Source organism: Neopsephotus bourkii, unplaced genomic scaffold (assembly GCF_033783945.1).
Source record: "Neopsephotus bourkii isolate Nb327-2 ecotype Australia unplaced genomic scaffold, CSIRO-AGI_Nbou_v1 NB_1363, whole genome shotgun sequence".
In the NCBI taxonomy this organism is placed as follows: Eukaryota; Metazoa; Chordata; class Aves; order Psittaciformes; family Psittacidae; genus Neopsephotus; species Neopsephotus bourkii.
This window is the reverse complement of record NW_026901842.1, coordinates 454,571-469,403: the sequence shown is the minus strand read 5'-3', so window position 1 is coordinate 469,403 and position 14,833 is coordinate 454,571. Positions and strand designations below refer to the sequence as shown.

The 14,833-nt window shown below is 53.5% G+C and overlaps 2 protein-coding genes across 13 annotated transcripts in view; one reads left to right on the top strand and one right to left on the bottom strand.

Moving 5' to 3' along the window:
• The first annotated feature begins 6,278 nt into the window (after positions 1–6,278).
• On the top strand, positions 6,279–10,933 carry GALK1 (galactokinase 1). 2 transcript variants are annotated; one of them, XM_061366903.1, is made up of 8 exons: positions 6,279–6,455; positions 7,176–7,365; positions 7,626–7,745; positions 8,244–8,379; positions 8,785–8,966; positions 9,200–9,350; positions 9,839–10,001; positions 10,747–10,933. In XM_061366903.1, the coding sequence occupies exons 1-8, from the start codon at positions 6,282–6,284 to the stop codon at positions 10,816–10,818; spliced, it is 1,188 nt and encodes a 395-aa protein (XP_061222887.1). In that variant the 5' UTR covers positions 6,279–6,281; the 3' UTR covers positions 10,819–10,933. The 2 variants fall into 2 exon arrangements, with proteins under 2 accessions (XP_061222887.1, XP_061222888.1); XM_061366904.1 differs by lacking the exon at positions 7,176–7,365 and having other exon boundaries at positions 6,279–6,414.
• A 1,880-nt stretch (positions 10,934–12,813) lies between these two features.
• The window catches only part of ITGB4 (integrin subunit beta 4), a 31,331-nt gene continuing 29,311 nt past the window's right edge, over positions 12,814–14,833 (bottom strand). For 8 of the 11 annotated variants that reach the window (XM_061366891.1, XM_061366900.1, XM_061366901.1 and 5 more), the window contains one exon: positions 13,971–14,431. In XM_061366891.1, the coding sequence (XP_061222875.1) occupies positions 14,058–14,431 (374 nt within the window). In that variant the 3' untranslated portion in view covers positions 13,971–14,057. Of the gene's footprint in view, positions 13,718–13,970; positions 14,432–14,833 lie in introns of those variants that run through there. The other 3 variants (XM_061366894.1, XM_061366902.1, XM_061366895.1) reach the window with 1 other exon arrangement.

Genomic DNA, 14,833 nt, shown 5'->3' with positions numbered 1-14,833 from the left:
TCCAGTGGAAGGGGTCCCTGCCCACAGCGGGGGGGTTGGAACTGGATGCTGTTAAGGTCCTTTCCAACCCAAACCATTTTATGATTCTATGACATTGTAAACTGAATTGCTTTAAAGGCCTGGATCAAAGTTAAGCACCAGCCCACACCATAGCTGACACTGAGCGAACTGCAACACTGGGCAGGGATGTCCCCAAAAGAACCCTTGCAAATCATTGCAGCTGGCATTTAGGCAGGTTAGAAAAATCAGAATTCCAAGCAACAGGATTTACAAAGGCTTGATTTGGTGCTGAATTGTAGTGGCAGGCTGGGCTCCTGCAGGAAAAGTATGTTTTAAAATCACATCCTTCGAAAAAAATGTTTCCTCCAAATTCTCAGTGGAAACAGTGAACCATCCAGGTATGCCCAGAAGCTGTTTCTTAAAATAAAATCATTTTCTGCCAGTTCTTAAAAAGAAACCCAAAATCCCAAAACAACAACAAAAACTAAAACCCACCAGAAAACTACATCAAAACACTATTCATCTTGGTACCCTCAACAAAAAAGAATTTAGTTACATCGCGCCTGTGGTGGACCAGAGCAGCAATTCATGGTATTACATGACCTCACTGTGGCGGGATCTTAACTGATTCTCTTGATGATTTCCTTGTATTCTTGTTCAGAGCTTGATGCAAACAGCAGGCAGTCGAATGTGCTCCCATCAGGGCTCTCCAGGGAAGCACTAAGAATGGAAACATGTCCATAAGCTGGCAGAAAGCATCGCTCTGAAAGCCCAGCCCCAGCTTAGAACCACACCAGAGACGCCGCAGCTGGCCTGGACACCAATGATTTATTGTCCAAGACCCACATCACTCTATATCCACCCTCCCATGGCCCACAGGCAACACCTACGCCATGCAGAAGGCAAATAACTTGCTGCTGTCCCATGCAGGAGATGGTGGGGTAGGGGCAACAGTGCAGGAGCTGTATCAGGGACAGGAGGGAGACAGGGCTGCCCTCAATCCCCATTGTTCCCAACCCTGGTTTAAACTGGCCCCACGACGGCTCTGGCCAGGATCCCCGCACTGCCTCCGGAGTCACACAGACCTTGGGTGTCACTCGCTTACCTTGGAAGAAGTCTGTTCCTGTATGAGGACTTCTGCTTTCTTCACACCAAATAAAACCTTCTGAATGGGGGACAGAGGTGAAGAAGCCGTGATCACCACAGTGTTTGAGGTCTGGTTTTAATAAGACACAAGAGAGACATTATGCAAAAGCAGAGGAGATGCAGCACAGTCAAGCACAAGAGTTTTTTACACGATGCCCCTTTTTTCCATCACCCAGTGCTCCAACACTTGAATCATTTTGCAAACAACCTCCCCCCACCCCGAGCCTCAAGCAACAGTGACCTGAGCCCTAAAGCACCCCTGGAAGCAGGTTCAGCCTCCCCCCAGTTTTCCAAGTGCTCTTGGCTGGTGATTTTATTTCTCTTCCTTAGTGAAATTCCTGCCCTGGCTGCAGAGATGCTTCTCAGGAGGACAAAACCCCACAGGTGGGGGTGTCAAATACCCCCCCAGGCCAAGTGAACCTGGAGCTGGGAGGCAAAAAAACCGCAGGCAGAGACCATATTTCCTTGCAGTTCTCTCACCAGGCCCTTCCTGGGATGACCCAGCCCTGCCACTCACCCTTGCTGCCTGCTGTTTCTCCAGGCCCAGGCCAACACCTCTTGGCCACCATACTGAAATAGCGTGGCAGGGAGGGAATAATCCACAGGCACGTGAAAAGGAACCCTGAAGAGACAGTTTCTGTCCTGGCACGTCTCTCACCCATCGCCTCATCTTCCCAACGCTGGTCTGGCTCAGGTCCACAGAGACTGGGGAGAGTGCAGGCACGAGGCTGCCCTGATGCCAGGACCACAGCTCAGCCCAGCGGCTCCCCAGGGAGCAGGACCTCCTGCCCCTCTGTAGCCTCCGCAGCTGCCCCTCATCCCTGTGCTGGGGCTGGGCTGGAGCTGAAAGTGGGGCTCCTTCTCCTTCAGGACCTTCAGGTGTGCAGCAGCAGCAGCTTGGAGACCTCCGTGTTGTGCCACCACCACCAGAGCAGGTGGAAGCTGAGCATTTGTCTCTTCAGCTTCTGCAACACGGCCCCGGCCTGGAGGGAGGGTGGGCGAAGCAGCGGGGTGGATGAGGGGCAGGAGAGGGGGATGCACCAGCTCCCCATGCCCACCCGCCTGCCTGCTGTAGGTGTTTCTCAGTGAGCAGCCACTGATCTTGTCAAGGATGTCACCAGCCAGCACCGCCTTGTCCACCTCTACCTGGCTCTCAGGAGCACCTTGGTGACAAATACTTGGCCATCCACACATCTGAGGGTGCAGCAGAGCCCTGGCTCAGCCCCAGGCCCCAGCATGTCCATGTCATAACACCCCCCCCCCCCCCAGCATTTTCGAACTGTCAGTGATGTTTAACCAATGTATAGAGGCAGGGATGTAGCCGGATTTGCCTATCCCACATTGGCCTTCTTAGTCATCAGCGCGCCTGTAGTAAGCGTGGGTAAATGCCCTTCCCAAATCTTCGTTCGCGAAGTCAAGCCATGATGATGATGAGAGGCAGGGAAAACCACTCCACACACAGCAGATACCAGTGAGGATGAGCCAATGGGGAGAAAAACACCAAGACAGCCCCAATGCTTTCAGTGGGGTATTTATATCCCCTCTTTGAGAGGTTTTGAGTGCTGTGGTGTCCAGATGATGCTGGAAAGCTGAGAGAAGGTTCAAATGCTCCTACCTGAGCTCCATCCCCAGCACTCGGCATGGCACCATCTCATTAGTGATACACATCAGGAAGAGAGTGGCCAGTGACAGTGGCCTTGACAGTGTCCTCAGGACACCCAAGGAGCATGACCAGGGTGAGCGGGAGCGTGGCGATTCCTTGCTCTGGATCATTTCTGGCACTGATGCCAAACCAGGAATTTGGGAGCCAGGGAGAGGCTGTAGTGCCCAGTGCCCTGGCTGAGACCGGATCAGTGGCTGCTTGTCCTGTCCTCTCCTGGGATTCAGCTGTACCCCGACCCTGGCGGGACAAACCTGCTGGATGGGTGGGATGGCAAAGCAGCAGGTGAACCCTTAACTCAGTGATAAGCCCTCCTCCCTCGCCCCATGCATCGCCATGCAGCTGAGGGATGCTGCCACTCCTCCCCAAAGCTGCTGCCATTTGCAGCAGCACTCACTGTCACATCCCATTAGCCAGGGACCTATCTGTGGCCAGTTCAGCTGGAAGCACTTGCTGTTAGAAATTCCCCAAAGCAAGCATGGTCCCAGCCTCCAGCACATTCTGGAACCAGCCCCAAAGGCACCTTGCGCTTTTTTGGAGAACTCTTTTGGGTTAAAAAGGCATCAGAGGAATATTCTTCATTCTTAAAAGACATGAAGGCATCCCCACTGTTCTCAATAAAGGCACCAGTATTTCACAAGGGCAAAACCAACTGATGTGTAATCTGTGTTAGCTCCGGGAAACTGGGATATTTTTTGTCAAGAAATCAGGGAAGGGAGCATAGGAAATCTTCATTTATGTTATCAGTTTAGGCCTGGATACTCTGCTTGCTTGGGTTTACTCCCAGGAATGCTGGGATCTGCTCCTGGTAACAGTGCAGGCACTTGGCAGGATCTGACCTCGGAGCAGAAGTGGCTTTGCTCATGCTGGTGAACCTGAGCCAATTCCCCCCCCCTGTGCCGAGGCAGGTTGTATGGCAGTCCCTCCCCATTATTCCTTATCTTCCTCACTCCGCTTTCCAGCAAGGGCCGGGCAGCGGAAGGATGGCTCTGGGGACAGACAAGCTCTTACCGGCAGCAGCCAGCTTTCATCCAGCAAGCTGCAGTTCTGCAGACAAAGGAGCATCAGCACCATCAGCCCTGGCAAGGAAGGGGCCAGGGCCCTGCCTGGTCACTCTGTGCTGGCCACCACTGTGGCAACTGGTCACCACACCTGCAGGTCCAGGAAGAAATCCATCTCTGTCACCACCAGCAGCAGCGAGAGGAAAGGCTCTGCAGAGGGGTGGTGATGGAGAGGCAGTGTCACTGCTGGATGCCCAGCAGCCTCAGCGTCGCACAGATATGGCAGAGGTCTGAATAAAGACATTTTTGGAGTAACCAATGAGCCCTGGAAAGCAAGGCTGTAAGAGCACACAACAGCACAGCACCCAGGGTACTGCTGCAGGCTTGTCCTGGGCTCCTGCTGCCGGTGCAGGGAGAGAAGCAGAGCATCTACACATCACATACCCCCAAAGTCAGACCAATGCTCTCAGCAAACGCTGCTGACAAGCAACTTTCTCTCCATTCCACCCTCTAAATGCAAAGCAAAGCTGCCCAGGCTCCCCTGCACGAGCCTTGCAACTACACTGATGGAGACCTGCAATCTGCTCGTGCACCAGCAGTGTGGGTGATTTATAGGCCATCTAGGTACAGATTTAACACAGAGTTATTTGTCATAATCAAAAGATTAAAGGCTTTCACCCTGGCCAGGCCCCCTGAGGCGCGTGGCTGTGGATGGAGTGGTGCAGCCTGTCAAGACAGCAGAGCCATTTACTGCACTGACCTGCCCGTGTGACCCCAGGCTGCGCAGCTGCCAAGGGCTCCCCCTGGAAGCCAGACCTCTGCATCTGCTTTGGTTCTTGGTACAAGACACTTCAGAACCAATTTTCCCATCCTATAACAATAAAACCAACCTTAGATGTATTAAATCCATGTTTAAATATTTACACCTCTTTTTCCGTCACTGCAGCAGCATATTTAAGTTTTACCACTAAGTTTGGCTTAGAAAAAACAGTAGACTGTTTTCCTGCCCCCTGCAGCAGCCTGGGGTTTTAACGCCTATGACAGCCACCAAGGGGAAGGTTACATAGAATCCCAGACTGGTTGCTGTTGGAAGGCACCTGAAAGCTCCTCCAGCTCCAGCCCGTGCCCCAGGCAGGGACCCCTTCCACTGGAGCAGCTTGCTCCAAGCCCCTGTGTCCAACCTGGCCTTGAGCACTGCCAGGGATGGGGCAGCCACAGCTTCTCTGGGCACCCTGTGCCAGCGCCTCAGCACCCTCACAGGGAAGAGCTTCTGCCTAAGAGCTCAGCTCAGTGTCCCCTCGGGCAGGTTCAAGCCATTCCCCTTGGCCTGTCTTTGTCCAAAGCCCCTCTCCAGGTTTCTTATAGCCCCTTTAGGCACTGGAAGCTGCTCTAAGGTCTTCCCAGAGCCTTCTCTTCTCTTCTTCAGGCTGAAGCAGCCCAGATCTCTCAGCCTTTCCCCATAGTCGAGCTGCTCCAGCCCTCGGAGCAACTGTGTGGCCTTCTCTGGACTCAGTCATGCAGGTCCATGTACCTCTTGAGCTGGGGGCCCCAGAGCTACCTATCCGCCTATATGTGTATCTGTTCTGGGTTTGGCTGTAGCAGTTATTTTTCTCCTTCTTAGTAGCTGGTGCAGTGCTGTGTTTTGGCTCTAGTCTGAGAATAACACTGGTAACACACCAGTTTTAGCTGTTTTAGCTGTTGGTAAGTAATGCTTGCTGTGATCAAGGACTTTTCAGTCTCGAGCTCTGCTAGCGATGAGGGACACAAGGAGCTGGGAGGAAGCAGAGACAGGACACCTGACCCAAACTGACCAAAGAGGTATTCCATACCACAGAACATCATGCCCAGTATACAAACTGGGGGCAACTACCCAGCAGGGCTAGATCGCTGCTTGGGTCGGGCTGGGTATCAGTCAGCAGGGGGTGAGCGGCTGTATTCTCTTCCCTTGTTATTTCCCTTATCATCATTATTATTGGTGGTAGCAGCAGTGGTTTGTGTTATACCTTAGTTACTGCACTGTTCTTGTCTCAACCCGTGGGAGTTGCATCCTTTCGATTCTCCTCCCCATCCCTCCAGGATCGGGGGGAGGACGGGGAGGAGTGAGCGATCGGCTGCGTGGTTCTGGGTTGCCTGCTGGGCATAAACCACGACAACATCAAAGCCCCCGACAGTGGATGGATGCAGATACAGCACAGGCACCGACGTGCGTACACGTGTGTATCTGTCCGTACATGTAAAACACACACTGGCAGTGCCAGTGCCTGTAACACCGGTGCATACCCACACGTGTACCCGCACCTCTCCCCGGTGCTGCGGTACGGTACACGGCTGCGTGCAACGATACCCGAGGCTGTGCGCAGGCGCCCCCTGGCGGCGGGGGCCCGGGGGGCGGGGCGGAGTTCGGGGGGCGGGGCGGAGTTCGGGGGGCGGGGCGGAGCTCGGGGGGCGGGGCAGCGGGGCGCGGTGGCGCGGCCATGGCGGAGGGGGAGGCGGTGTCGGAGCGTGGGTCGGTTCCGTTGCTGGCGGCCGCCTGCCGGGCGCACGAAGCGGCTTTCGGGGGGCCGGCGTTGTTGGCGGCGTGGGCCCCCGGTCGGGTGAACCTCATCGGTGAGCACACCGACTACAACGGCGGCTTCGTGCTGCCCATGGTAAGGGCCGTACTCCCCGGCGCTGTGAGCCCGCGGTGTCACCCTTCCGGGTCCTTCCTGCGGCCTCCGTCTTGCCCCTTCCCCGGGATATTCTCCCCGGCATCCCCCCAACCTCTCCTGGGAGCAGTGGAGCTCGGAGAGCATCGGGGGCAGATCCTGGCTCCTGACTCATCGAAGGGGAATGTGATTCCGACCGCCTCCTTGAGGCGCTGAAGCCTCTTTTCTGTAACCCTGTCAAACATTTTCCCATTCCCACAGAGCGATATTTTGCTCGCCAGAGATGGTTTGAAGTAGCTGGGGCTTCCTGCCCTCCTGTGGCTCCATGTCAGCCTTAAATCAAACCTACAGCTAATTATTTGGAGGCCAAGGAGAGTAGGAGCAGGTCAGCTGCCTTCCTCTGCAGTCAGGAAAAGTTCCTCCAAGCCGCTCATGGCCTTGTCCTGGGTTTCCACATTCCTGGAGTGCAGCAACCAGCACCCTGGCACTGAGCTGGCGGGGTTGGTCACAACATTCCAATGCTCACACTGACCCGGTGTGGCATTAAATAGTTCAATGCTGTGACAAGCTGGAGTGTGTGGTGGGGGCTTGCTACTCCACATGGACCCAGTTAAGGATACCAAGTGTTGGGTGCTGCCTGCAGTGGGTTTGAACCAGCTCAGCACCAGAGGGATGCTCCAAGGGATGTCGTGGGGTCTGAGCCCCCCTTCTACACTCCCTCAGGCCCTGCAGCTGGGGACGGTGCTGGTGGGATCCCCCACGAAGGACAGGACCATCTCCATCCTCACCACCTCGGCAGAGGCAGACCAGCCACACTTGGTGCAGTTCCCGGCTCCCTGCCAAGGCAGCCCCCTGAGCCCAGGGCAGCCCCGCTGGGCCAACTACGTCCGGGGTGTCATCCAGCACTATCGGGGTAAGGCCCAGGCTGCCGTGGGTTAGAGCCCTCTCACATGGGGCCAGTGCTCAGCAGCCAGTTTTTGGCATTCTCCTGGGGCTCTTCCAGTGCTGCTGCCAGGACTGGGCTCCAGCAGAAATGCTTTTAGCCCCAAAGACCCCTGTTGGCTGGGGGGTCTGTGCCGGATTACACTGCCGTGGGTCACTGTGGGATATTGGACAAGACTCCTCTCCTGTCACTTCACCTCACAGTCCCCCTCCTTCCTGCTCTTCCTTCAGGTGGTCCTGTGCCAGGCTTCAGTGCTGTGGTAGCCAGTGACATCCCCCTGGGTGGGGGCCTTTCCAGTTCAGCTGCACTCGAGGTGGCTACATACACCTTCCTCCAGCAGCTCTGCCCTGGTAAGGCAGCGGCCAGCCCTGGCCCAGGCTCTTCCATGTCCAGGTGGGAGGTGGGATGAGGGGAATGCTGTTACCCCAAACACCACTGTGGGTCGAGTCAAACCCTCCTGCCACCAGAGCTGGCACCACTGTGGCTCCAGGGCACCTCTGACTCACCCAGCCTGGCCTGCCCAGGCCTCTAAAGCCCATGGACCACCTCTGGGATTGGCTGGGGATGAGAGGATGTTCTCTTGGGAGCATGTCCCCATCCGTATGTCCCAAAAAATTGAGAGATTTGAGACACCAGTATCAAATTACCACATCCAGCTGGATCTGGTGACCTAGTCTGGCACAGATGCTGTGCACTGCTGCAGGAGCAAGACCTGCAGCTGATGCTTTAGCAACAACCCTTTCATGGGAAAGCAACCCTTTATCTTCATGTTTGTTTGCTCTCCCAGCTCCAGAACAAGGGGACAAAGGTCCCAGTGTGCTAACCTGCCTCTCTCTGCTCTGGCACAGATGATGGTGATGTGGTGGCCAAGGCGCTGGTGTGCCAGAAAGCAGAGCACACGTTTGCGGGCATGCCCTGTGGGATCATGGACCAGTTCGTATCTGTAATGGGCAAGGAAGGCCACGCGCTGCTCATTGACTGCAGGTCAGGGCCGAGCACCGAGCTCAATGTGCTGTGCTCACCTCCTCGGGCACATGGACACAGGCTGGTCCCATGGACATGAAATAAATGGAGGCATTCAGGGAGGGGATAACCCCTGCACACAGTCCATAATCTCATTGGAGGGCTGGGACCCCTGCATCTTAATTCCTGTGTTTTGAATTCTTCTCCTGCATACTTTCTGCTACTTGCCTGGGTTGTCTTTCCCACAGAGTCATTTGGGTCTATTATGGGACTAAGAATTGTGAAGGAGTGAAATGCTTGAGCAAAATCTTAAACCAGTTGGACTTGATATCTGTGGAGGCAGGAGTTGGCATCACCTGGATCCCCTGAGAACTGGAGTGGGCCTGAGGGGATGGGCACACAGCCTGCACTGAGCTCTTGCTGCAGGTCCCTGGAGACTGTCCCCGTCCCGCTGACTGATGCCAGCCTGGCCGTGCTCATCACCAACTCCAATGTGCGGCACACGCTGACGGGCAGTGAGTATCCCCTGCGCCGGCAGCAGTGCGAGGAGGCAGCAGCAGCGCTTGGCAAGACCAGCCTGCGAGATGCCACCATGGCTGACCTGGAAGGTAGGGACAGTCCCGCCCTTGGCTCCGGCTGCTCCTCAGGGCAGCAGGAGCTCTGTCCCCATGGCAAAGGCCAAGACTCTGGGGCAGCACCTGGGTCAGGTGGGTGGGTGGGTGCACACGTGCCGCAGGTAAAGCTTTGGCACAGAATGGTTGCAGGATGCAGCCATGCAAACCCCCAGCAGCATCCCACAGACCCAGGTGGCTTTGCTGCAGCAACATGTGTATCTCTGCAGCGGCCAGGAGCTGTCTGGGTGAGGAGGTGTACCGGCGGGCCAGGCATGTCATCAGTGAGATAGCACGGACGGCACAAGCAGCACAAGCACTGCAGGACAGGGACTATGGGATGTTCGGGAGACTGATGGTGGAGAGTCACAACTCCCTTAGGTGAGGATGCACCAACCCTGGGGAAGGGCAGACTGTGTCAGGGGCACCGGTTTCAAGTTCCCTTGCCTGTTGGTGCAGCACTGGGGGCAGCCAGAGCTGTGTCCTGCCCAGCATCTCTCATGGCTTAGCATGTGGGAGGTTTTAAGAAAAGCCCCATAAGCTTGTGCACTGAGGGGTGCTAGGACACTGTAGATGCATGTTACAGATGTGTGTAACAGATGTGTGTTACAGATGTGTGCTGCTTATAGCAGCACGCAGCAGGTCATGAATGCTCGCAGCCTTGCTCATCTATACATGTACTTATAGGCAGACAGCTGGACTGGGATCGGCAGCAGCCTGCATGGCTGCAGTTTGCTACAGCAGTGGATGCACCAGGAATAGCTTGAGGCATCCAAGCTGCATGCTGAAACTGCATGTTTCAGCTGTTCATGATGCAGGGGCTACAGTTGGGATGCAGGATAGGGCTGATCAGTGTCTCCTCTCCCCAGGGATGACTACGAAGTGAGCTGCCTGGAACTGGATGAGCTGGTAGCAGCAGCCCTAGAGGTCGATGGGGTTTATGGCAGCAGGATGACTGGGGGAGGCTTTGGAGGCTGCACGGTGACGCTGCTGGAGGCTGGGGCTGCAGATAGAGCCCAGCGCCATATCCAGGTAAGCAGCAGAAAAGTGCCAGGAGATTGACTTAAAGATCGCAAAGGAACACTCAGGGCCATGGCCTTGGGAACGCCATTGAAGCTGCGCTCCTGAAGGCCTGGGGGTTGGTGTAGCCCATCGAAAGCTGTGAGGTAGCCCCAAGGCTGTTGATGCTACTAAGCTCTTGAAGGCAGCCCAGCACGGTGCTCGTCCACTGCCCAAGGACCTTACTGCATTGAGAAAGCGGGCAAATATGTGCCAGGTGAGCTTCAGGAAGGCTAACTCTATCTAGGGAAAAAATAATCTCAGCCAAGTTTACGCAGTGTTGAGCTGAACACTGGCACTTATAGTCTGGGAAAAATCTCTGTGCGATCATCAGTGTTCTCTAAATCAGCAGCTCAGCATGCACCAGTAGCTGAAACACCAGCAAAATGGGGCTGTTAGGAAAAGGGGTCTGTGAAAGTGGCAGAGCCTTATTTTGCTGCTCCATGAGATCGTGGTGTGCCCTGTAAATAGTGAGGGGGAATAAAGCAGGGACAGAGGAAAGTGTCTGAAATGAGAAGAGATTGAAAGGGTTGTGCCTCTGTCATTGTGCTGTCCCCAAAAAGCATCTCATGTGTCTGCTGTTGGAGTGTGACTGCACCAGGCTTGGGGCTTGGCTGATTGGACAGGCCTCCCCACACTGCCATCCCCGAGCCCAGCCTCTTGCTGCAGCATGGTGTTGCCCCAAAGCACCAGCACTCACTCCCCTCTTGTCTCCTAGGAGAGCTACAGTGGCACAGCCACCTTCTACCTCACCAAACCCTCTGGAGGAGCAAAGATGCTGCCTCTGTAGAGGAGCGACCACTTCACCTGGGCTGGCATCGCTGCGGCTGCTTTCCTGGCTTGCGAGGGAATCCATTTGTCTCTCTGTGTCATTTGCCTAATAAATGCAAAACATTTGCACAGTTGTTCTGCACCCACTGGGTTGAGCCAAGCTCTGATGCCAAAGTCACTGGGCAGCCTTTCTTCAGAGGAGACCAGGTGAACTCCAGTACCATGGCATCAGGGTCCAGTGTTGCCTCTGGAGCAGCAGCAGGCACTGCCTCTGCTTGGGTATCTACTTCTGGCTCATGTCCTTAATATTTGTGACATGTCCGGGGGGGGATTATTTTTTATGTTTTAAGAAAGGGAAGAGGCAGACTGTAGAGAACACATTTATCGAGTGCCATCTGATACAGACCTTCTGTCAGGTTGGGCTGCTGGATCCGCCTTGGAAAGGCTGAAAACCCATCAGCCCTAACACCCAGATGAAAATTAAAAGGTGAGGCTGGCGTAGTGTGATGCAGTAGGTTCATGTGCAGCCTCCTTGTACAGGGGATAGATACCCTGGATAGCAGCACCCGACAGGCTCTACTCTTAGATAACAGAAAAGTCTTTAGTGAAAATGCTTGAAAATGGAGCCCCCTTTTGAGGCTGTTTTCATTGTTTTACCCCAGACCCCAAAGCACAGGGAAAGCATCACGGAGTCCTTGTGCCGGAGGAGGCACATCAACTGGAGAGGAAATCCCAACCAAAGGTGAGACAAGAACCGGGGAGGCAGGGGCAGGCTCACACACTGGAACCTGCTCAGGAAGAGTAAGTGCTTCTTGAAGGCACAGTGGAAAAAAAACCAAACCACAGGACTGGTGAAGTATTTCTTGACCTAAGTCTAAAACAGACCCGGCCCCACCTTCAGCCCTGGAGACTCCAGTGAGCTTTATTTACCCACATGCAGCTTTGGCTCAAACATGTTCTAGCCCTTGCACTCAGATGAGCAGCCCCGAGAGGAGAGGGAGCTCTTGGTTGTGTCAGTGCTGCAAAAGTCTTTTGAGTCCAAAACACACCACACACACACACACACACACACACACAAAACAAAAACCCCAAAGAACCCCACACCCCCTCAAAAAAAAACACACAATCCCTAAAACCCAAAACCAGCAACAACAACAAAAAAAAAACATCAAAAGCAAAAATGGGCAGGTCCAGCATCAGATGGAGTTAGGCAGGTTTAGGAAGATGTAGGCAGATGCTGCTGCCAGGGAGACCGGCAGCTGCTTGCTGTTCTAATGGTGAGCTCTAATGCAGAACAGTGGCAGCTGCTGCTCCAGGCAGGATCCATGCCTTCAGCAGGCTCCTCGCCCACTGCGGGGCAGCAGCAGCACGCCAGGAGCTGCACTGCTGCCCGTTGTTCCCATTGGCAGAGGGCAGCAAGAGGCCACGCAGTGCACCCAGAGCCAGGGAATGAGGCCCAGCAAGGGCCCTGCACCCAGCACTGTGTGAGAACAGCTAAAGCCAAGGGCTGAAGGAAGCTTAGACTTACTCAGGCTGGTGAAAGCGCCTGCTGCTCCCAGGCTTGCTCTTCCCGTGTGTTCACTGATGGCTCACAGGTCCCTTTATGGACACTGATGTTGGGCAAAAGGGCTTTTGAAAGATGCTAAACATCTGCCTAAAAATCTCAATTTCTTGCAGTGCATCAGCCATGCAAGAAATTCCAGGCACCATTCCCATCTCCAAGCACAGGTGCTGGGGCCATGCCTGTCCCTTGCCTCCAGGCAACTCCCAGCCCTCCTGTGCATGATGCTGCTCCTGGAAAGTGCTCAGCTGCAGCCTTCTGCTGGAGTTCCCAGTGCTGGAGGATATAAAGCCCAAGGCAGAGCTAGCCAGCTCATCAACAGGCTTCCCACAGAGTTTAGTGGCCTTTGGATCAAGCCCTTAATTAATAACTTAGTTATTCATGTTTCTCAGCAATCACAGTCCCATGTGTAGAGTCCACACTGAGCATAGATCTCACCACCTCCAGTTTTTTATAAAATAATAAAATACATTTCTATATATTTATATATATACTGAGAAAACTGTACAATAATGTACGCAAAAAAAAAAAAGCTTCAGAGGCTGTCATGAGTAATGCTGTACAAAAGAAAGGCTGTACTTCGCTATCATGGTACCAAATGTTAGCAGTGAAGGATAGACACAAATAGGTGCAGGAAGAAGCATTAGGTTACCCCAAACCTATGCAGCTTTCATAGAAAAAGCCCAAACAGAACAAAATAACCCTCTCCAGTGGACACGCAAGTTGCTAGAGAGCCTGTAGCATGCACAGATGGAAATGGTTACACTCTATAAATCAGGATGTTGTCAGCTGGGATCTTCTCAAAACTGATGATCTGAGAATAAATCATCCTGTTCCATTTATCTGGGAAGGCTGGAGCCGTCGAGACACCTAAATTTCGGCAGGTGTATTTGGATGGATGGGCATTGAAAAATGGTATTGGAGTGAGTGGTGATTATTCCTGGAAGACGCTGCTGTGGACTCTGCAGAACTGCGTCTCTGCAGAGTAGGAGAGGATGGCCAAGTCCTGAAGGATGAGCAGAAGCCTGATGACCCAACGGTGCCAGAGCTTTGAGTGTGCTGGGCTCCAAAGCAGAGGTCCAGAGCTTGAAGTGCCATGGAAGGTCTCTGCCCACAGGAGGAGCTTCCCAGGCACCACAGCAGCATCTTGGACTATTCCACAAAGTCCTGCCATCTGAACATGGATGTCCTGCTGGCAGACAGCCTGCCCTGACTCACGCCTCATAAAACTGCCTTTCCATCTGTTTGGTGAGGGTCCCACTGGACATCATGGTCCGGCTCACAAACTCTTTGGTGACCTGTTTGGTGAGGGTGCTGCTGGCACTCTCTACTCTCTGGGTTGTCAGGAGCATGCTGTCTGCAATGAGAAACTTGGTGGTCAGGACACCGTGCTAAGTACGAGGTCACAGGGAATAGGATCTGCTCTACCTAATGATTTCTGTCAGAGATTTCTCCTTAAATATCACTTTAATTGATGGAAAACCTCTCCAAATCAAGTGACTCAGTACTCAGCTATGTCAGTCAGTTAAGATGGATCTCCTAATAGCTCCTAAACTCTCCATGTTGCAGTGTGAATCCATGAGTCGCTGAACTACATTGATAAAACAACTACATTGATAAAATTGAAGATGGTCATCACACTTCTTTTTTTCTGCTCTGAGAGATCTAATCTTGCACGAAGAGCTAAGATTTGATCCCTAGTGATAGTCCTGGGGGACTCTGAAAACCCAGGGTTCCTTCTGTGACTGGGTAGCACATGAGGAAATGACTGCAACTGCCTCTGGGGCAGAGCAGGGACATGGTGCAGGAAAGGGTCTGGTCCTCTTCATTAATCCTGCTGATGGACCCTCCCTCCCTGCCTTTGACACTTGAAGTAAAAGCATCCTTAGACCTTTGGACAAGCAGAGTTTTCCTTTGCTTTCCAAGGGTTTCAAAGAAGACAGTGAGCCCTTACCTGTGAAGTGGGGATCCAGAGAGGAGTGGCTGATGCTGGTATTGGTGGTGTATTCTGCTGGGAAGTTGTACACTTCCTCTCTCATGTACTGCTGTCCTCCAAACTGGGAGAAGGTACCTTGGGAGAAGAATAAGGGATGAATCATTCAGGAAATGACAAGGAGCATCCAACCCCTCAAACCTGCACAGCAAGCACAGCTCAGGAGATTTCTCTTGCTGACATCAGAGCCAGGTTTAGAAAGAACTAGAAGGACTAGGAAGGTCTTACACTTGCCCAGTGCAAGAAGCTGCCTCCAGGTATGTGTACAACAAAGAAATTTCATAATAAATTAAACATTTTCTTGCATGAAGACAGTGCTGTGCCTTGTGAGCACTGTCCCAGTCCTGATGCACTGAATGTGGAAAGATCATGAGAACCTGACAATGTCTCTATGTCTTTCATGAAAAACAGAGTCACCACCAGAGCTGGAAAGGGACTCCAGGAATTGTGTTTGCTGCTTTGAGAGGTTTCTTAACTTTG